Raw genomic sequence first — 22,589 nt, 5'->3', positions numbered from 1 at the left:
TATTGAATTGAGAACTTGACCAGGCAGTCCACAAGTTTCCTTTGAAAAAGTGCCACCTCTGCCAGATGCCATTATGAGTGATTCCAAGAAGCTTCATGGTAGAATAGAAAGTGCATCTCTTTGTTGTACAATTTGTATGCAATTTTGGTTTTCTTGGCAGAGCTGTTATAGTGGTTTGCCATTTCTTCCTCCAGTTGATTTTACAAATGAGGAAACTGAGGAGATAGAGTCTTTGCCCACATTGGGCTAAGAAGTGCTTAATGTTGGATTTGAACTCAGGAAGAAGGACCTTCCTAACTCCAGATCTAGCACTCTATCCACTATACCACTAAGCTGTCCATCATATGAGAGGTGAAAAGATAGAAATGACAAGGTTATGGCAGTGGATTGCATATGTGGGATGAGTCAGGAGTCCAAAATGTCACTGGGTAACTGGGAGGCTGAGAAGAAGAGAGTTGGGGAGAAAAATCATAATCATAAAATCATACAGTATGTTCAGTTCAGGATGTCCAAAAAGCAGTTAATGATGAACTGAAATACAGAATAGAGACTACAATAATTCAAGGAACTATTTACATAGAAATGCTAAATACATAGAAATTTATACAGAAACAGGAGATGATAGATCATTAAGACAGATGATAGAGAAGTGAAGAAGGTCCAGCACAGAATTTTGTGGGACACACACAATATTATTGTATTTCACCCTGATAAGCTATGGTAGAATTTTTAATGACCAGGAACCTTTTATCCAGTAGTTTTGTAGAACTGTGGTCAAGTAGACTTTGTATCTTTCTAAATTGGGAAATTGTGAATGTTTTTCTTGTCTCAAATCATTTATTGGTTTAATCTTGTTGAGTCACAGGAATGAGAGGTGCCTGATGAATCATGAAACTCATCTACAAATAAAAGAACATTAGGAAACAATCAGATTCATTCCTTGCGAGCAACAGCCTTACCTATATACTATGAAGTAATAGAGAGACAAGCTTTACTAGAATCAGGGTTAATGTAGTTATTAATAATCTTACTGATGTCTGGAGTTATTACGTTAGCTTTATAAGCATCATCAAAGCTGACTCAATCATGACTCACATAATTTACTCTAGCTTTTTTCTAGGAAAACTGTAGTTTTTGATGACATTATTTAATCCAGACTTTTACTACAGAGTTTTGCTCTAATTTAAATGATGCTGCTTCCTTGTTTATTTTATTATTGATTTTTTTTTCTCTAGAAAACAAAATAATCTGTTTTTGGTAGTGGATGGAAATTTAAAATATATTTGGAGTGGGGATTGTTTAGATTGGTATTGTATTCATTAAAGTCCAATTCTTTTAGTGTTTGGGGAAAAAATAAGCCACTGTTGATTAGTTGTAACATTTTAGGGGGATTTTTTTAATAGGAAAAATATTTTAAAATATCAAAAGTAAGAAATGTCTCAAGTTACTGATTATCAAGGTATAATCTGTTGTGCCCTTTTTCTTAGAGTTTGGGTTATTAGCTTTTTTTTAGGATTTTTTTGATGTTTTTAATGAAATAACTGTTGGATGTTTTCTTCATAGTTGCTGTTTTGAGATTTATTTTTTGATTGTAAGTATTAGCTTGCCATTTTAGATGGTTATAGAAATCTATTCTATACTTCTACTCTAGCTGGTTCAATTATAAGTACAAAGTTAAACATATTATTAAACAGTAAGTACAAAGCTTGTGCTTCCATCCATCTCAAGATCCCTTAAAGACAGTGCCAACCAAAGGAGCCTTTGTCAAGCTCTGCTTTTTTAAAAGCCTGTGAGAAGCTGAGTGGGGAGAGTGCTTGGTAGATAGGAGGGACGAAACTCTTAGGAAAGAGCATTGTCCCATTCTCCAAGTTTATAGTAGGTATTATTTGCAAGCTCCTAGACTGTACCTTCTGACTTCATCAAATGTTAGGCCTTTGACTATGGATCACCACCAATTCAGTTTGAGTGTCTTCAATTTTACATTGTTAGTATTGGCCAGGCTCCACCTAAAAGATGAGCAAATTGAGACCTGAGGACAAGATGTGATGAATAAATTTTATTGTGGTGTTTTATATATATATTATATAGGGAAATACTTTCTTAAATTTGTGCAGCCCCCAAAACAATTATCAATTGACAGTCTGAATTTCACTCTTTTCAAAAGCAGGCTATTCTAACTTGGTTTTATGCTTTCTTTTTTGTTATACTGTATATTTCTTTGGACTGGACAATTTAAACTAATAGAGTAGATCTGATATTGATTTTATTGTTCCTTTCCCCAACTGAATCAGTAAAATGCACAGAATTAAATGTGAGAAGTTCAACTTTTCTTGGTAAGAATTTTTTTTCACCTCCTAAATCCATGATTCTGAGGAAATGTGGAGAAAACAACTTTGATTTCATCACACATAGTTAGAACAGGTGATCTTCTATAGAGGAACTTCTCAATTGATTCTTTTAAGAAGTTGCCAGGGAAGGGAATCTGCCTTCCTCCTGGAAGGCCCACCTACGGAGCATTGAGGGCACAAAGTCATCCATACATCCATCCATTCATTCATTCAACAAACACATACTTGTCAAGTATTGGGAAGCATTTGATGAGGTTTGAGTTCCACCAGAGACTGTTGAGCTCCTGGGTATTTAGGGGACTCGAAGATTCCTGGGTTGTGGTCCTTACTTTCAAGGACTTTTTGTAGCAGAAGGAATGAAACAAACATGTGGAAAACTAAAGTAAGATTAAAAATAAAAAACAAAAAAACTTTGTACTGTGTGCCATAAAGGACTCTGATAGTTCACAGAGAATGGGGTGGGCTTTGCTCACTCCATGATGCTCCTGTGCTTCCCTTGTTGGAGGAGAGCCTTGAGTATCCCTATTGTGGGTGGGTTCCTTGCTAAGGACCACAGCCCAGAAAGACGGCTTTATGGAATGCATCTGGTTCCAGTTTTTGAATTATCTTAACATTGTGCTTTTTCTTTCTTTTTTTTTTTCCAGATCTTTATCCCTATTTTACAAGGTTTGGCTCTTGCTGCCAAAGAGTGCTCCCTTGATAGTGACTACTTTAAATATCCCCTTATGGTAAAGCTTTATTTTTAACCCTTTAATAGATTTTCTTTTCCTGGAGATTGTTTAATATTACCAACTCCCTTCTTTCATGGATAAGTAATCCTTACTTGTTTTCCTTGGTTTAAAATTATAACTTGAAGTAATTTGATATGGTTTTTTCAAATGTTTGGTAAGAAGTGAGATGAGTGATAGAGGCGCATTTGAAGCCCTGGAGATAACGCTTTGCTCATGCCTTCAGTCAGGAAGTATCTTAGGAGTTGAGCAACTACTGAAATATGCATCTCTTCATAGGAGGAAAGAAAGCAGCTTAAAGTTACTTTAAATTCCTGATTCATCTAATAGTAAGCATAACATGTTTGGGGTGCAAATTTAGCTCAAATTTAAAACAAATCATAATTTTAATTAGAGCAGAGCTCCAGTTCATATTTATATAGTATCTTTTTGCTCCAGATCTCCTCAGAATAACTATGGAAGACTTTTTTTTTTTTTTTTTTTTGCGACTTGAACACCATAAGCCTCTCTATGCAGAGAATTTTACCTTTCTACTCTATTTCTGCTCAATTCTCAGAAAGTATTATGCAACATGGAGAGAGCTGTCTTCTAAATCCTCAGCAAATTATGTTGCTGATAAAAAGATGGTCCTAAAAAGAGGAGAGCTCAATTTCCCAGTCTTTGTGAATTTGTGACATTGACTGGAGGAGAAATATTTTGATATTTTTTTGAATTAGACACGTTTGAAAAGGTATAACTATGGAATCAGATAGTATCTTTACAAACAACTTATTAAAATATTTCAACAGAGCCATTTTATAGAAAATGTTTTGTTTTACATACATTACAAAAGGTTTCTTTCTCGCATGCTCTGTTGTCCTGTTACTACCTTGTGCCTCTTGCTTCTAGGGGAACCCAAGGAGTCTAGTAGGAGGATTAGACAGGGTTGTCAGGAAAGCCAGGTTCCGATCTTTGCTCCTATACATGCACATTCTGGGAGAAACCTCTCAGGCCTCAGTTTTTCTCGTACAAAATGAGAAATTTGGATGAGATGATCTGAGATTATGAGACCCCTTTTGGGAAGTAAACAGGACAAATGTTATTTTAAAGACTAAAATTTGAAAAGGGATCATACAGTGAGAGAAGTTGTCCTTGTGTGCTATCTTTATGTTAAGGACCACCACTGCCAATGTCGTGTGGTTCTGTCCAGTCACATTATTCGCCATGAGACATGCTGTATCATTGAGGTTCTCATTGGGATTGAAGAATACGAGACAAGGAGTCATTCATGGGACATGGAGTTCAGGGTGGAAGCATCTTCCTGAACAACAGTTTTCTTTTTCTTTTTTTTTTCCTTTTTAAAAATTACATAAACATTTTCTTCCCAAAAGGAAGCTTTCCTTTTGTGTTTTAGCTTTTTTATTTGTGATTTAAGCTTGCTGTTTCAGATGAGACTTTTTGGTGTTAAATATCAACAGAATGTCCTGCTCTTGATCAGAAAACAAAAAGCCTCTGTTCCAGGGGACAATAGTGTGATGAGGTGCCATCATTGACGCCTGCACCAGAGGGAGGCGTGGCCTTGGTTGGCATGCCACTTATTCAGATCATCTTAGCATGAATTATGATTATGCATGTGTGCTCTGCACAGGCTGCTCCTCTCACTGTCTGTCCCCTAAAGCTTTGGCTGACTTTATTTTCGTCAGCATAGGAACACTGTGACATCAGGATACCTAATATGGCTTATCAAGTGTTAAGTAACCCCTGTCATCCCATGACATGGGGGAAACAGGCTTCTCATGGAAGGGCAACAGCAGATTTCTAGCAGAATTTGGAGGCTTTTCAGAGATGCCAGTCAGCATATCTTTAGTTGCCATAACAATGCCTTAGGAAGAATCCATGGCTTTTTGCAGTTCAAATACAAATTAGCTTTAATAGTTTCTGTAGGAATCTAATGTACCTTGGTGAAGTGGTAGTCATTGTAACATCTAAAATAAAAATATATAATAAAAGAGAACACTCGTTTAGCCAGAATCAGTATTTTATTAGTCTTTAATGCTTGTTAAAGATATAAACAAGACTGAAGTAGCTTATGTTTTTTAATAGATGCTGTTTTTTGTATATTAGATGAGCCCTGTTTCACTAAATCTTTCTTATTTTAATTGTAGGCATTAGGTGAACTCTGTGAAATTAAGTTTGGGAAAACCATCCTATTTGTAGTTTGGTAAGTGTTTTTTTTTTTTTTTTTTTTTTTTTTTCTCCCAACAACTATTGCCACAAGTCTAAAACTTTTCCTCAAAATAATGGTATTGGAAACATTACCTACTTATAAAGAAAGCACTTAATTAAACATTGAATAGTATGTAAATGTGAGCTATGATTATTAAAAACAATATAAAAAATAAAATGCACTTTTTGAGTAGTGAATTTCAAATGTTGAGGAATTAAAAAAAAAATCTCTGTTATCTACTGTACACTGGAAACTATGTTTTAGAAATACAAAGGCAAAAAAAGACAGTTAAAATGAATAAAAGAGGAGCATCTGGGTGGCCAGTGGAGAGTACCAGCCCAGAAGTCAGGAGGACCTGAATAGCCTGAGACAATTGGAACACTTCGTAGCTGTGTAACCCTGGGCAATTCACTTAACTCCAATTGCCTGGGCCAAATAAAAGTACTTTGTGGCAAAATTTAATTTAAAAAAAATTAATCTCCCAAGAACCTCCCATTCCTATAGAAAAGAATTGAACCTTTTGGCAGGGTGAGTTCATTTGATTCAAAATATTTGCTTTGGAATTTAAAATTTGAAATCATGTCCAACAGAGGTGAATGAAGTTGTATGAGCTGAGACAAGAAAACATCACATACTTCAGCAAAATAGCCTGTAGACAATAGTCTTCTAATACCAGTACAGGCTTCTGGGCATGGAGTATGTGTCTCATTGACTTGCATGTCTTTATAGGTCGCCTCTTTGCCTTTGTGGCTGCCGAAGTCCTTAAGCCCAGGTTCTGGGCGGGAGTTGCAAAGACTCTCTTATTTGGGGGCCTTCTTCAGTCTCTCTGTCTTTGCTGAGGATGATGTGAGTATCTGACCATTGATTGTCTGTACTTCTTACCTGTACATTGACCTGTCCATCCAAAGATCACTTTGTAGAGCTTGACCCAAGTATTTTCTCTTCCAGGTAAAGGTGGTTGAAAAGTATTTCTCAGGGCCTGCCATTACCCTAGAGAATACCCGAGTGGTTAGCCAGTCACTACAGCATTACTTGGAGTCAGCCAGAGTAAGTGTTCAGCCAAGTGAAGTTTTTCACAAAAAAGCCACAAATGATATCTCAATAACCTTCAAGATGATGGTAAAAATTCAGTCTGTAAGCATCAGTTGCCTGCTTCATGCAAAATAACCATGCCAAGCTCTGGGGAAATAATCCTTACCCTCAAAGAGCTGGCATTTTTCTGTGCCCTGCATCATTTGTGCTGATGCCCTCTTGAAGGGCTTTCAGGCTGAGTTGTCTTTCCATTGTTGAGACATTTGTGTAGAAATACTGACATTCTCCCCCTTGGTCCCAAGTTATCACAATGGTAGGAAGTACAGGACTCCTCTTTGTCCAAAACCTCAACCAAAATTTTCAGGTACAACTACAGTGATCCCAGGCTTGTGTGTGTACTGAATTGTATAAATACTTATCTCTTTGTTGGGCCAAGCAGATGGTAAAAGCAACTTTGGGCAGTAGAAATAGTCCTTTGTCTATCCCATCAAGGTGCTCAAGCCCACTTGTTGGCACCCTAGAGCTAGTTTTATGATGTCATTGGAGCTGGACAAACACCTCTTGTGTGAGTGCTGCTCTCAGCATGTTCTTCTGTAGAGATCTTAGGTGGAAAGATTGTTCATTCTTCAAAGCAGCTGATCTCTTCTTTCTTATTCCAAATTGCAGCAAGAATTGTTCAAAATCCTACATAGTATTTTGCTGAATGGTGAAACTCGTGAGGCAGCTCTCAGTTACATGGCAGCTATTGTCAATGCCAATATGAAAAAAGCGCAGATGCAGGTAAGGATGTCTGAGGCTGCTCCCCTCTCACAGTGGTGATGGGAGAAGCTTGAGTATATGCTAGCTTCGTATGGGAGGATGATTTTTCAAAGGCAGTTGATAAGAACCTAGAAGTGGAGGCATTTGATGGATTTTTCTGTTTGTAAACTTGGGATAAACCTCTATGTGATACTTGCCTCACAGCCTCTGTAAAGACCAGATGACATTAGGCCCCCTCTGCTCCAGCCTGCCTGGAGACACATGGCTTTGATTTTGGGTTGCTTTTTCAGGGTAGAGCAGGAAGGGCAGTGATTTTGCTGTTTTAAACCAATATATCTCGTTTCACAGACAGATGATCGGTTGGTGTCTACAGATGGGTTTATGCTGAATTTCCTTTGGGTGCTGCAGCAGTTAAGCACAAAGATTAAGCTAGAAACGATAGATCCCACTTATATATTCCATCCACGGTGTCGTATTGTTCTTCCAAATGATGAGACACGAGTGAAAGCAACAATGGAAGAGGTTACTAGTTGGATGACTGAACTTTGTGAGTATTGTCTATTGTTTCTTGCTCCTAAGGTTATCAGAACTATTATCATATTCTGATGTTACTGATTACCTGGCATTTTAATGTTTAATTTCATTTTCCTAAATAAATTTTCACATTTCCTTAAAATGCTGTTATTTAATTTTCCATTAGGAATAATACTTTTTGCTGAGTTGGTATTTTAAAAGTTTTGTTTTGTAATCTCTGTTTGTGGGGAGGTGTGTCTTTCAGTCTTTAAAAGGGTTGACTATGATGGACTGTTTCCATTGTGCCATAATTCTGTTTTTCGTAATAGCAGTGAAATTGTGAGGGAAATAGCATGTAGTATTTTAAGCACTTTAGTTTTTTAAATTTATTCTCCCCTTTTTTGTTTTCCTAGATGGAGATCAGTCTCCATTTTCTGAGCCGAAATTCCCTACAGAATGCTTTTTCCTTACGCTACACGCCCACCACCTCTCTATTTTGCCAAGTTGTCGTCGTTATATACGCAGACTCCGGGCCATCAGGGAGCTTAACAGGTTAGAGCTTTGTCTATCCCATATATTTGTCACCTTTGACATTACCTAATATCCAGATTATGTGTCACTATTCACAATCCATGTCCCTAGTAACCTTACATGTAGGAAGTGTCCACGTTTATAGCACACTTGTTGACCATGTGCATTCAGAATCTAATAGGAGTAAAGGTGACTTAATCATCAGTCATAAATTGTAATGTTCTGACAGGGCATATTGTTTGTAGGATTCATATTTCTCCTGTTGAATGTCTTTGAGTCTCTTTAGAGTCTCTGAAAAGATTATCTTATATGCTTCTCTGAACTGCAAAGTTTGGGAAGTATTCTAATCCAAGTGTGTTAACGAATTCTGTCTTTTAACGACTTGCTTTAGAATACCTTCTAAAGGTATTTGTTGGTCACTTTCCAGAAGATGAATGAAAAGCTCCTATCTCAAAAAACATTTTTTCAATTTGGAGAAGTCTATATGGCTTGTTATGCTTGTTTTATGAGGATTATAACAATTTGCTTTTCTTCATATGACCAATGGTTAATTCAAAGTCTTCTGCAACTTCAAAATATTTTATCAGAGATTCTCCCTTACATATGATGAGTTTTCATATAATCTTCTTTGATATAACAAAAGGACATTTTTAAAATTAAATTTTATTTTCAAAGAGTCTTCTCTTCTTCCCCTATCTCATCTCATCCTCATTGAATAGATTAAATAAACAAATAAAGCCCCTATTTATACACATATATAGTTTAGCAAAACAAATTACTACAAAATCCAAAAATATTCAAAAAACATTTTTTTATCATGACTCCTCTATAATCATGGTTAGTCTTCATAATGATATAAGTTCCCAAGTCTTTCAAAGTAGTTTTGACAATATTATTTTATCCTGTAAATTGTTCTCCTGAACCAATCCACTCTGCATCAATTTATCTAAAGTCAACCCTTTGTCATTTCTTATAACATAGTAGTATTCTATAGAATTCACATTATTACAGCTTCCACAAATTAATGGCACCCCACCAATTTTCAATTTTTTTGCTACCCATAAAGGGTTGCTGTAATATTTTTATATTTGTGGATCCCTTTCCTCTTTCCTTAATCTTTTTGTGGGTATAGACATAGTGATGTTTCAGGATCAAAAGGGTATACACTGTTTTAAAGCTTTTTTGGTTATAGATCCAAATTAAGCATCTATTAAAGGCTTATTGTATTCCAAGGATTGGGCAAAGCACTTGGAGTACAAAGACAAGCATAAAACAGTCTTCATCCTCAAGGTGAATCTATTCTAAGGATAGAGACAATGGGTAGTCTGAGAGAAGAAGGCACTGGCAGCTGGAAGAACCTCTATGAGCCCTCCTGCCTTTGCTTAGGCTGAATCTTGAAGGAAGCCACAAGTTGTAAGAGGTTACAGTATTAAGGATTATTCACAAGCTGTGTGGAGGACCCGGTGCTAACTGCTGTGGATACAAAAAAGGCGCATTTCAGATGTGAGGAACAGCCCGTAGAAAAGCAGGACACCAGAATGTCATGTTAGAGGAATGAGGAAACTAGATAACATAGAGGTAAAGAGGACCAGAAACACAATCAAGTTCCAGGTTATGAAGAGCTTCTCTTTGATAGATAGCTCTCCAGTTGTGGAGCAGGAGGTGACAGGCCCATGCTTTAGAAAAATCACCATGGCAGCCAAGTAGAGCTCTCTCAGGCTCAAGGCAGAGAAACCATGTGGAGGGCTAGTACAGGAGTCCTGCTGAGAGCTAATGAGAATTGACCTAAATTGTGTCTTCAGTAGAGAAGGAGATGTTCTATATTGATTTGGCAGCAAACTGTGATACTCACAGTTATGGAGTCTGAGGAGACTGATAAAGGATAGGAGATCTAGGAGAGAGCAGTAACACGAAAACACAGGAGATGGCAACTCATGGCGTCAGAGGACTCAAGAGGGAGGAGAATTAAAGAAAAGATCATTGGGAAAGTAGATTTTTGTTACTTTTTTTTTTCTCCATAAAGATATCCTTGGCAACTTTGGAGAATCTAATTTCAGTTGAATGATGAATTTGAAAATGAGGTGTAGAGGGGCTTGAAGAAAGGAAAGGGTATTTTCTCAAATAGTAGAAGATAGCTGTCTTTTAAGAAGCTGAGCCACAAGAGGAGAATTAAAGTATGATAGCCAGCAGGGAGGGTAATATCAAATAGAGTGGGAGTTTGTCAACTTGGTTCTATTTGACAGCAAATGTCTCTGGGAACAAAAATCTCCTTACTTTGTGCCTCATTAATAACTCTGATCAACAACATTTATAAGCACCTATTACCTGAATGGTCCTGTGGTTGATAGTTCCTGCCTTCAAGGGACTATAACATGCAAAAGGAAAAAGCCATTTTATAAAAGGGAGAGCATTAAGAACTAAACAGGGGTCAGGAAAGGTTTCCACAAGAAGGTTGTCCCTGAGCTGAATCCTGAACAAAGGGCACATGTTTAGGCTTTGGTGAAGATAGATGATGACAATTAAAAAAGACGAGCGAGTCATAGCAGCTACAGTTTCCTGGAGAAATTGAAAGGGGATAATAGTGATATCGAGGGTTCATATTATGAGGTTATTACTTCTGAGAATGCTGTGAACTGGAGAATGGGGGGGGGGTTTCTGAATGATGTAATATGAGAAGAGGAAAGAGACAAATCTTGGTAAATGCCTTCAATTTTAAAAAAAAATTGGGGGGGAGGAGTCAAATGTAAGGCAGGGACTTTTTTTGATAATAGGGTATGATGGAAAGTTTGAAGAGAAATGAAATGATGTAACAGATCAAGTTGTCCTGTGCACTAGAGCTTGGTTGTGGGCTGCTTGCTATTATTTTTGCATCTTTCCTTCGTGTTGTCATGAGGTCCCATGGGTTCAACTCTTATGAGAATAAAGCCAGCTTTGCATTAGTGCCTGGTGTCCATATTTATGCCCCTGCTCTCCTGTTTTGTCTCAAACTTAACATTCCAGAAAGAAATTCATCTTCCCATCCTTGGTCTACTCCCCTCTTTCCCTTGAGGGTGTGACCATTTCAGTTATACAGATTTGCCATTTTGAAACTGTACCTATAACCCTCTCCCTTCTATCTCCATTTCAGTCAGTCGCTAAGTCTTGTCAGTTTTGCTTTTTTTTTTTAAACTTCTTTCAATTTGTTCCCTTCTTTCCCTTTATATTTCCCCTGAATTCAATTTTTTGTTACCTCTTTACTGAATTGTTGCAATAGCCTTTTAATTAGTTTTTCTCCTCTCCACCCCACTTTCAAAATAATCATCCTAAAGAACAGGCCTAACATCATTTCCTTATTCAAGAATATTCAATAACTCTGATTTTCCTATAGGATTAAATATATTTTCTTCACCTTGTCATTTAAGACCTTTTACAATCTAGCTCCAGGCTGACATTACACACTTTCCTTCCCACTTTCTCTAAATTGAACCTTCTTTCTCCCTACTCCAAATCTTGGCATGAGCCATCCTCCCACATCACTGTTTCCTCATTTTCTTCAGGATTCAGCTCAGGGGCTACTTTGTGGAAGCCTTTCCTGACCTCTGTTTAGTTCTTAGTGCTCTCCTTATTTAAAATGGCTTTTTCCTTTTGTATATTATAGTCCCTTGAGTAAGTTCCTTGAATGCAGGAACTTCTACCATAGGACCATTCAGGTAATAGGTGCTTATGAATACTGTTGATCAGAGTTCTTAATGAGGCACAAAGCAAGGAGACTTTTGTTCTCCAGAGGCATTTGCTGTCAAATATAAGCAAGTTGTCAAACTCACACCAGATTAATTTGTGAAATGTTTAATAAAAATACAATATAATATAATAAAATAACAAATATAATTTGTTATTTTCTAATTCTATATGTGGCCAATAAGAGTTTTGTTTGACACCACTCAGCTCATTATGAAAATGGAAGAGAAATTCCTTCTAGATGATATCTCCCCACATGGCTCTGTCTGTAACTCATTTTGTGTGGATTTTTCCCAACTCTCTTGGTATTTTTCAATCTTTGTACTTTTATAGACAGTCAAGAGTTTATCTTAATTCAGTAAGAGGCAACCATGTGGGTAAAAAATAGCTCAATCAATGCAGTGGCCAATCTGGACTGTAGAGGATGGGTGGAGAAGTATGCCTCCTTTCTTCCTGTTTGCAGAGAATGGGGTTGTGCAGGTGTCTGAGGAAGCATTTGTTGTCAGACATAGCCCATGAGTCCATGTTTTGTCTAACCACCCTTTTGTTCAAAAGGAAGGGTTCTCTCTAGGAGAGGTTGATATTATTAGGAACTGATTATTCACTTTTAACTATCTATGATACATTTTTAAAAAAGAAAAGCGGCACAAAAGATAAGAAATTTGTGACTAGAAAAGAAAATAAGTTGGGAGTAAAAGACTTGTTAGAACATCAAAAGGAATAGCCTGGGATAGGGAGTAGCCCTCCCAAAGCAGCAGAGGGACTTGCACAGGAGGCCCAATCTCTTTGCTGGCAGGATGCCCATCAGTTAGATCACAAAATGCATTGAAGCATTCACATTTTTTCATAATCCCTTGATGATGTGTTTAAGTTTTTTAATGGAGATTCCTTTTTTTTTTTTTTAAAGGAAATTCTTCCCCATAGCCTGCTATACTCAGATACTTCGTAGCTCAGCTCAAAGTTTTTAGAACTTTTATTTAATAATAAAGATAATGAAAAAGGAGATCATTCTGTTGAAAACCCAGTCTTTTGATTTCACAAGTAAATAAGTACCAGAGCCTTGGTGTTTGTTGAAAGAAATCTTTTCATCCCAAGAGAACAAATAAGGAAACTTAATGCTTGTGGTCACACACACACACACACACACACACACACACACACACACACACACACACGTACATATCCCATATTACCGTAATAAAAGGATATACTCTGTCACTTTCTGTACAGATTGATTCATGTCATAATACATATTGAAAAGATAAAAATGAATGCACTTCCCTTTGTAAGACTTTTTTTTTTTTTAATTACAGAACTGTGGAAGATCTTAAAAATAATGAAAGTCAGTGGAAAGATTCTCCTCTGGCAACTAGACATCGGGAAATGCTGAAACGTTGCAAAACTCAACTCAAGGTTTGCACTACTTAATTGATATAAATATCCAGTGACATGTTTTCCTTCAGAATATGATCATGTAAAGTGATAATCATTTTGTAGAGTGGTTCTGATTTTTCTTTTATAGACTTGGAGATATTCTTCTGGAGAGTTGAATGTACTCCTGTATCTCCTGCACACAGGGTCCTTGGGGAGAGTGGGCACAAGCTTAGCCTGCATGTGCTCCCTGCTCTGGAAGTCATTTCCTGCCTTTGAGCAATCCTCATGAAGTAGCCCTTGGGTACAGCTATCCCTGGGCTCTGGGCATGGTGTTCTTGGAGTCTCAGCAGTCTGCTTTGTCTTTAGCATGTGCTTCAGCTTGCAGTTTAGATGTTGACAACAGCCCCTGTGCTCTGGGAGCATTGCTGCTGAAGTTGATGGTAAACTCTTGATTGTCTGATGTTTTAAAATTCCATAAGGTCATCAAAAGACAACAAATTCTTCTTTCTCAGGAGTCCTTTACAGTGCCCTTGGAGCCCAATTCTTTCTTTCAGCCAATCACAAGGTGTTTCCTGTTGGCTCCATTGGCTTTCATCCAAAATCCACAAGTCCCTATAATCTTTTCAGATTGATTGAGGACCTATTCATACTTTGTTTACTTTTCATTGATTCAGTGGAGATGTCTGTGATCAATTAGGAAGGGGCTATAACCCTGACATGTACACATACATTATCTTGACAGCTAAACTAGCCTCATAAGAACTGGTTCCCTCCCTCTCTCCCCTTTTCCATCTCTTCCAATCTAGCCAGAAGAGCCTTGGTTATTAGACACAGAGAGAGCCTTTGCTACCAAAAGGAACTTGACCTCAGTAGCTGAGAACATAAATTTATTGTGATGGAAATTTTTCCTTTTATTATATTTTATTATCCATATATCATTTGTCTGTTTACTATTAATATTAACCTTACTTGGCTAAATCCAGATTCCTGGAATGATAAAACTAAAGGAAGATTTTTTGACATTTTTCAACTACTGGAATCAAACTAAGGCATTTTTAGACAAAATTACCTAAGAGAAAAAAAGAATTCTTTTACATACTGCAATCTTGTATATCCTTTTGGCCTATAAAAATTGAACAAGCTTAATTAAAAAAAGAATCATAATTTACAGATTAACCTACATTAATAGAGTTCATAGTGGTCTAATTGAGTGGGGAGACTTACAAGCCTATGGAGTTCAATGAATCTTTCTGCAAATAGCTAAATCAGAATTATTTTACATATATTTCATTTGCTGTAATTCCTCAAGGTGTCTTCTCATTACTTACTAAATACTTGTTTGATCTTAGCTAAAGCATGAGTGGTTAATTAGACTTTTAAAGTTTGTTTGAAGATTATAAATAATTGGGTAATTCATAAATTTCACAATTATGTTTCTTTAGCCAGCAGCATGACAAAGTGGTTGTGTTTTTAGCCAGAATGCACATGGTGAATGGAAACAACTCCATTAGCCAAATCCTCAAAACTTCTTTCTTACAGAGGGATGATACATCTTTACATGGTCTTCATCTCCAAGTATACCCTAGCAATATGGAGATAATATAGTGAATATTAGTCATATTTAGAGAAAGAGTTGAAATAGAGGGGATCACAGTTGCATTAACAGAAACACTTTTTCAGTTTTGAGCTGTGTTTATTCTCATCTTATACTCCTTAAGGGGACTCTAGGTCACAGGGACAAGAACCCTGATATAGAGACTTAGAAAACAAGGCCCCAAAAAACTGTGACGATGACCAGGGATCCACAACTCATGAGTGTGTATGTGGGTACTGTACTCAGTGGTGTCATTTCCACCTTGTTTCTGCAGAAATTGGTGCGATGCAAAGCCTGTGCTGATGCAGGTTTGCTGGATGAAAACTTCCTGCGAAGGTGTCTGAATTTCTATGGCATCGTAATCCAGCTGCTGCTGCGCATCCTTGACCCCGCCTACCCTCAGTAAGTCTGCCTTGCCTTCTTTCTTGTCTTTAGCATCTTGACTACCTAACATGTTAGTGCTTAGTGATCCTCTAAGTCCATGGCATATTAGGCCTTCTTTGGTTTAATTCAAGCTGAAGGACAGCATAGGCAATGCATTTGGTGTCTTTCCATCCCCTGCAAGGAGGTCAAGACATATTGTCAGTGGATGGACAGTGTGCCAAAGTGTTGTGTCCTTACCTGTGTCTGGGCTTCAGGACATTGGCTGATTCAGAGCCACCAAGCCTGTCTCTGGCCCCCTCTGTTAGTTGTGAACCACTCTTAAAATAGTGAAGTTGACAACTGCTGCTGAGATGTCGGAGGGCCAGGGGCCTCATTTCTTAGCCCTAGCTATGAATTGTTTACTTGCTTGCTTGTTTGTTTGAAGTTGTGCTTTCTCTCTTTCACAGTATCACACTGCCTTTAAATCCAGATGTCCCTAAGGTGTTTGCAGCATTGCCTGAGTTTTACGTGGAAGATGTTGCTGAATTTTTATTTTTTATTGTACAGTAAGTAAAATCCATTTCTGACCTTAGTGATGCTCAGATTGCTGTAGCCCTTGATCATTTGCCAAGAGGTCTCCTTAGAGCAGCTTGCTGAGGTATGTTTTCTCACCAGCATGAATCCAACTACTTTACAGATGAATGTTTGATAGATTAACTTTTTGTGCTGGATTCCAGGGTGGCTAAGGAACAGAAAAGGAACCTCTCTCAGTGATACTTCCATGGTCCCATGTGGGCTCCAACTGTAACTCATTTTGTACCTATAAACTTAATGGCATTTGAGAAACAGCACTACAAGCTTTCATTTTGACTGCTGTCTTATGCTTAATATTTTCTGCTTGTTGCCTTGACAGACTATCTTGGGGTTGGAAACAAATCCTGGTGTTAGTTCTAGTAAGAGGTCTGAGGGCAATAATAGGGACTGTGTATATTTGATAAGAGTGAGTGTTTAATGGGGATGGAGTTAACTGGTAGATGGAGATGGACAGAGAGTGGTATGGGAAATAGTGTTGGAGCAGAAGCCTGGGAACCAGAAGAACTTTCATTGTTTTGTTCAGTGTACTGAACAGAGAGAACTGAGAATCTTTTGTTTTCACTAGTCATTTTAAGGCTGAGGAGTTCCTATATGTTATTCTATGTACCTGATTAAATTATAAGTTGAATTTAGGAATAAATAAATTATACTTTGGCCAATAGAAGTATTAGGTGTTCAGCTGTTCAACCATAATACTAATTATTAGCTTGTATCTAGTGCCCAATGGCAAGGCTTCATTGGTCTTTTCTGTTTTCTCTTTCTGCTAAGATACTCACCTCAGGTGCTGTATGAGCCCTGTACTCAGGATATCGCCATGTTCCTTGTTGTGATGCTCTGCAACCAGAACTACATTCGAAATCCATACCTGGTGGCCAAATTGGTGGAGGTCATGTTCATGACCAACCCTTCTGTCCAGCCGCGGACTCAGAAGTTTTTTGAGATGATAGAAAACCATCCTCTTTCTACTAAGCTGTTAGTCCCTTCACTGATGAAGTTTTATACAGGTGAGGTGCTCTAGAATTCTCTAACAGGGTTAGTTGGTGGTGGTCACAGTCAGGTTCATTTCTAGTGTTCTTCTCAGTGTTGTGAATCATAATAACATTTGACATTTGTAAGCATCTCTTGCATGACAGGTATTATGCTAAGCTCCAAATATTTTCTCATTTAATCCTCACAGCACTTCTAGGATGTAGGTGCTATTATCTCTATTTTTACAGATGAGGAGACTGAGGCAAACAGGTACAGCTTGTCCATGATCACACAAGTGACCTATATCTGAGAGCAGATTTGAGTCTTTTTATCCAGGTCTTCCTCTAGGGCCAGTCCTCTGTCTACTACAGCACCACCTTTAGGAAAATTTTATCACTATTTGGAGGACATTTTGCACCATGTTATTTTTTAAGTCAAAGCAATAACATTGCACATTTTTAGTTGGAATCCAGTTTGCGGTTGGTTACAGCAGATTTTCTCATAAAGCTGTTTTGAACCTGTAACTTAGTCCATGTTTGTATCATATCCCAAAGTCATTGAGCCAACTAAGCCTAAAGTAAAATGACAGATAAAGTGCCCTCATTGGGAGTCAGGGGTGTTCATCTGACTGTACTGCTTATGTAGAGGAGTAGAAGACAGTAGAGAAAGGGAAGGATGTCATCTTGGGAAGGACCTACAGATATAGATGATTTTTTTTTTTTTTTCCATTCAAGAAAAGGAAGAAAAGGCTAAGTGGGGAAAGGAAACAGCAATCACTAATTTGTGATTGGAGAAAATGGTCTTCCAAAGAAATAAGGAATAATAGAACCAAATTCCTTATTTCCTTTAGTCCCATGTCAGTTGAAGATTGGCTATTTCCATTTCTACCTCATGCTTAAATAAATTAACCATTTGTATCACCAAAAAACTTATTGAGAACTTTTTCTCTTAGTTTTTAAAGAAGAGAGGGAACAGTGGCATTGTTTTATATTTTTGTCTCTTTAATGTCTGGTTGGCTAAAAGACACCTGGATTATCATGTCTTTTTTTACATTTAATCTGTTGTTTGATTGAAATATAAAGTAAAATAAAAAATGTAAAAATAAAATATAGCCTCACACAAATAAGTAGTTGGAAAAGTAATAGTTTCAAAGCCCTGTCAGATAGTTAAGGATATTCCTCTTGGATGCCACACCAACACTTGAATGGTGCTAGTTTATTAAAGGCTAGCTCCATTGTGAAATTTGAAGCTATGTTGATGAAGGTTTCTCCTTCTATTACATTAAAATACTGTCTTGCACTTGAATCTATCTTTTATTCAGGCATGATCATGGTATTGCATTTATGAAATGTGCCAGGCAGTGGGGATGCAAAGACAAAGAAGCCCAAACAATCCTTGCCCTTAGAAGCTTAAATCCTCTAGTGAGAAACAGTATGGCCAAAAAGTATCTATCCAGGCGTAGGGCTAGAGCTAAGGAACAAAAAAAGAAAAAGTTCAGGGACAGGTTAAAAAATGCTTCATCACTTAAGTTAATTCTTTACAAGAGGAAGAGGTGATGCATACCTAGCATGAGGGACAGCCTGGGCAAAGACACAGAGATGGGAAGTGGAGTGTTATGTAAGGGAAAGAGTAAAACAATCAATCTAAATGGACTATCAGTCACAAAAATAATATGTAATAAAGTTGGAAAGGTAGGAGTCAGGGTGTGAAGAACTTTAAATGTCATATAGTGTCATTTGTTTTAGAGTAGCAGTAATAAGGAACTATGTGAGAGTGCTGTCCCTTTGGAAACTGATTGGAATAGAAAGAAATGAAAGTGAGATTAGATAATGACTGTGACACTTACCAGGTAAAAACTGCCAAGGGCCTAAACTGGGTTGGTGGCTATGTGAGTGGGGGAGAAAGGGACAGATGAGAGTGACTATTGAAGAGGAAAATGCAGTTGGACAGGATACTGGAAATGAGAGTGAGTTATAAATTAAGGTTGTAAACTTGTGACTCAAAGAAAGCATGGAGAGTGTAGGGGAAAAGTAGCACATTTTGTTTTGAATGTGTTATGTTGGTGATGCCTGTAAGTCATGGAACATGAATGTGTCCAGAATGTGATAGGGCTTTAGACTGCAGGTATGAGAACCAGACTAAAAGGCAAGACGCCTGGGGCATCTTCATTGAGACAGTAATGGAACCTTGAAAGCCAATGAGGTCACCCAGGGAGAAAATCTAGATAAAGAAGAGAAGTACAGCTGAACTTGAGGAAGGGCCATTGAAGGAAACAAACCCAGAAAGGTTAAGGCACTCATCCCAGGTCAAGTTAGTGTTGGAGCTAAGGTTGAAATGTCTTTTTATCTATTCTGATGGATGAGGCCCTCTTCAACAATGAAATGAACCAAATCAGTTCCAATAGAGCAATAATCAGTTACACCCAGCGAAAGAACTCTGGGAGATGACTATGAACCACTACATAGAATTCCTAATCCCTCTAATTTTGTCTGCCTGTATTTCACAGGTTAATTGTACACTATTTCAAAGTCAGATTCTTTTAGTGTAGCGAATAAACTATGGACATATATACATATATATTGCATGTAATTTATACTTTGACATATTTAACATGTATTGATCAACCTGCCACCTGGGGAAGGGGAAAAATTGGAACAAAAGGTTTTTCAGTTGTCAATACTGAAAAATTACCCATATGGCAAAATCTAACTAGGAGGATGTCCTGTGATACATATAAAAGACAGAAGGCCCAGATAAATATACTAAGTAACAGTGCTTAATGGGACTTGGAACTTGGTGCACTTATACTAGTAATAGGAATTGTATATTGCAATGAAATAAGGTAGAAAAAACATTTATTAAACATTAACCACAGACATCAGATGCTATTTATTTGCAAACGAAGTAAAAGTAGCCATCTTGGTTCTCATGAGTCATTCTGGGTTACACCAGAAAATTTGGGTCCCCAGGCTAACCCATCCTCTTGATTAAAGTACCCATAACTATATTCTTATTGTCTTCATTTTGTCTTTATATACATAAAAGCACCTTTAAATCTTGAAGTTTCCTGAATTTCAGAAATTACCCATACTTTTTACTTGTCTTTTCATTTTATATTGCTTTCATTTCCAAAAATATCCTTCCCTCTTCCCTTGCTAAATGAGCCATTTCTTTTGTAACAGATTAAAAAATGAAGAGGTAATTCAGATCTTGCCAGCATATTATCTGTCCAACAATATATGTAGTGACTTCACACCTATCATCCTGCTTTCTCCTCTGCCTCTGCAAGAAATGAGACACATTTTCACAAGTTCTTTTTGGTTTTGTTTTTTTCTATTTAAACCTATTTAAAACCTTTTAGACATTGTGCCTTGTTTTTTGAGTTCTGCTCTCATTACTACATCACTTCATCACTTGTTATGCTCCACCAATATTTATTTACCATGAATGCTAGGTCCTTCCTTTATTGATTGTCATCTATTTCTTTGTCCAGTTCCAAGCTGCCACCAAAGTCCTGGTATGTGTTTTGGTTAGTGTAGGAGCTTTCCTACTGTCTTTGATCTCTATAAAATTATACCTGTCAGTATAATATATTCAGTATATTTATTCAGTATATAATGTCAGGATAATTTTCTCCCTCTGACACTAGTATAACCTTGGTGCCAGCATTTAGCCCCTAATGAATGGCTTATTACAATAACTGCTGGTGGGTCGCCTGTCTCATACCTCTCCCCACTCCAGACTGTTCTCCATCTTTCTGAAACAGGACTTAATTCAGTTAATTTTTCAGTTAAATTGCTTGTAAATGTTTGGGGGAATTTGGTGTTTTGGGTTTTGTTTTGCTTTTTTTTAAGAAGAGGGAGAAATGGGAAAATTTAGTTTCTATCTGTTGCTAAATTGTTTTTATTTGATGAAATAAAATCCTCACTCTTGTCATTGATTTCATTTTCCTGGGTGATTTCTTTCCCTTTTGTTTTTTTTATTTTTTTATTTTGTTTCAAAGAGATATAGGCCTAAGGGATAAGCTTCTGGTGATTTCTCCTATAATAAAGCCAAATTAGGACAGCTTTTTGGCAGATTTGTGTATTTAGGTCTCAAATGGTAACAACCCTAATTGATTTTGTACAAAACCATGTGACCTTGACTGCCCCTTCCTTCCCTGTTTCTTCTCTAGATGTTGAGCATACTGGAGCCACCAGCGAGTTCTATGACAAATTCACAATCCGCTATCATATCAGCACCATTTTTAAAAGTCTTTGGCAAAATATAGCCCACCATGGCACCTTTATGGAAGAGTTCAAGTGAGTATTGGATTTCCCATTACAATTTTTACTTTGGTGAAAATTTTGGATAGGAATTCTCTTGTCACTGGGCTTCATTTGGCAGACTCCTTTTGAGAGGAAGTTCTCAGATGATAAAAACCATCTTAGTTCACTTAGCAACATTTTAAAGTGCTAAACTCTGCAGAGTTCTTTTGGGTGCTGGGAAAAGGAAGTTTTGATGAGAAAGAGTGTCTATCTTTGTGGAATACAGTCTGTGAGGTTTTACTCACACATACAACTGTAGTAAACAAAAATATATAAAACAAGCTGAAATGGGTAGGAGATCTGGAGAGATTTAACATAGCAGATCTTTTCATTGAGTCTTAAAGTTTAGACAAGAATTTAGGAAGTGAATAGGGATAGGGGAGACTGTTGAGACTTACTCAACTTCATGGACTCAAGAGAGACCACAAGGAATTCTTAGGCATGCTTGAGATCAAAGAGTGGGCATTTGGGGAGTGGGCATGGTGGAGCTGAGATTATAAGAAGTACATATTTTGGGATCAGAATATGGAATACCCTCTTAGCCGGCCACAGAAAACAAGTAATCTAATGGAAAAATTCAATTCAAGAAGTATTTATTAAGTGCCTTCTGCTTTGTTAACACAGTTTTGAGATCCACAGTGTGTGCACATCATGCAGTTATAAGGAAGTTACATTACCTCTATTATCTCCCTTGATCAGCACCTATCTGTAACACTATGCTCGTTCTTGGCTACATTTCTGAGGAAAGGCCTCTGTTAAACTGGAAGGTATTTCAGAGGACCTTTTTGAAGATCCATGCAAGACTTAGGGAGAAAATAGTTGTATGACAGATCATTAAGTCACTGAGAGGTCCCTAGCTGAATAAGAGCTAAATCAGATTTGGTCTTTATGGTCCTAGAGCAAAGAAAGAGAAGAGCAGATAGGTATTGTAGAGATAGATTTAGGCTGGGGATCAGCCTTGTAGTGATGGACCATCGCCATTTCTAGAGGTCATGGGGTCCCACTCACCAGAGATATAAAAGTATTGTAGTAGGGAGGATTTTTTTGGGGGGGTATTTGGTCTAGATGACTATTGAGGTTCCTTCTAATTCTGAAATTCTATAATTGAACTTTGATAGTAGGAATAGCAAACTAATGATTTTGGAGCAGAAAAGTGATGTGATCAGATCTCTTTATAAAATCAGATTTGTCTGGCATCAGTATTCATTCAATCAGCAAACATTTATTAAGACTCTAGTGTATGCAGAACCTATTAAGTGATGAGATTAAATCTGGTTCCTGTTCTCATGGAGCCTAGAGTTAATCAGAGGATAAAACTCAAATACATTCAAGTATGAGGCCTGAAACATAATAGATAGTTTTGGGGTTAGATAGTTTTGGGGTTTTTTTTTTTAAAGTCACTTGTGAATGCATCAGGAAAGGTTTGATAGAGGAAATGGCTTGTGGATTGGGATTTATTAGATCAATAGAAATTTGACAGAAGGGGGAACAAACCATTTTTAATGGAATTTCTCTTTCTAATAGAAAGTCATTCCCTAATGTTTTATTGTGACA

At 37.3% G+C, this 22,589-nt stretch overlaps 1 protein-coding gene across 1 annotated transcript in view; it reads left to right on the top strand.

The window, feature by feature from the left end:
• The window catches only part of UBE4B (ubiquitination factor E4B), a 124,576-nt gene that overhangs the window by 83,112 nt on the left and 18,875 nt on the right, over nt 1-22,589 (top strand). The window contains 13 exon segments of the mRNA XM_074306320.1: nt 2,993-3,076; nt 5,221-5,254; nt 5,257-5,276; nt 6,012-6,128; nt 6,231-6,329; nt 6,981-7,094; nt 7,422-7,620; nt 8,000-8,138; nt 13,148-13,247; nt 15,077-15,204; nt 15,633-15,731; nt 16,528-16,763; nt 20,903-21,029. Of these exon segments, the coding sequence (XP_074162421.1) occupies nt 2,993-3,076; nt 5,221-5,254; nt 5,257-5,276; nt 6,012-6,128; nt 6,231-6,329; nt 6,981-7,094; nt 7,422-7,620; nt 8,000-8,138; nt 13,148-13,247; nt 15,077-15,204; nt 15,633-15,731; nt 16,528-16,763; nt 20,903-21,029 (1,496 nt within the window).

This window comes from Sminthopsis crassicaudata, chromosome 3 (genome assembly GCF_048593235.1).
Source record: "Sminthopsis crassicaudata isolate SCR6 chromosome 3, ASM4859323v1, whole genome shotgun sequence".
NCBI classification, from domain to species: Eukaryota; Metazoa; Chordata; class Mammalia; order Dasyuromorphia; family Dasyuridae; genus Sminthopsis; species Sminthopsis crassicaudata.
This window is presented reverse-complemented; position numbering and strand designations above follow the sequence as displayed.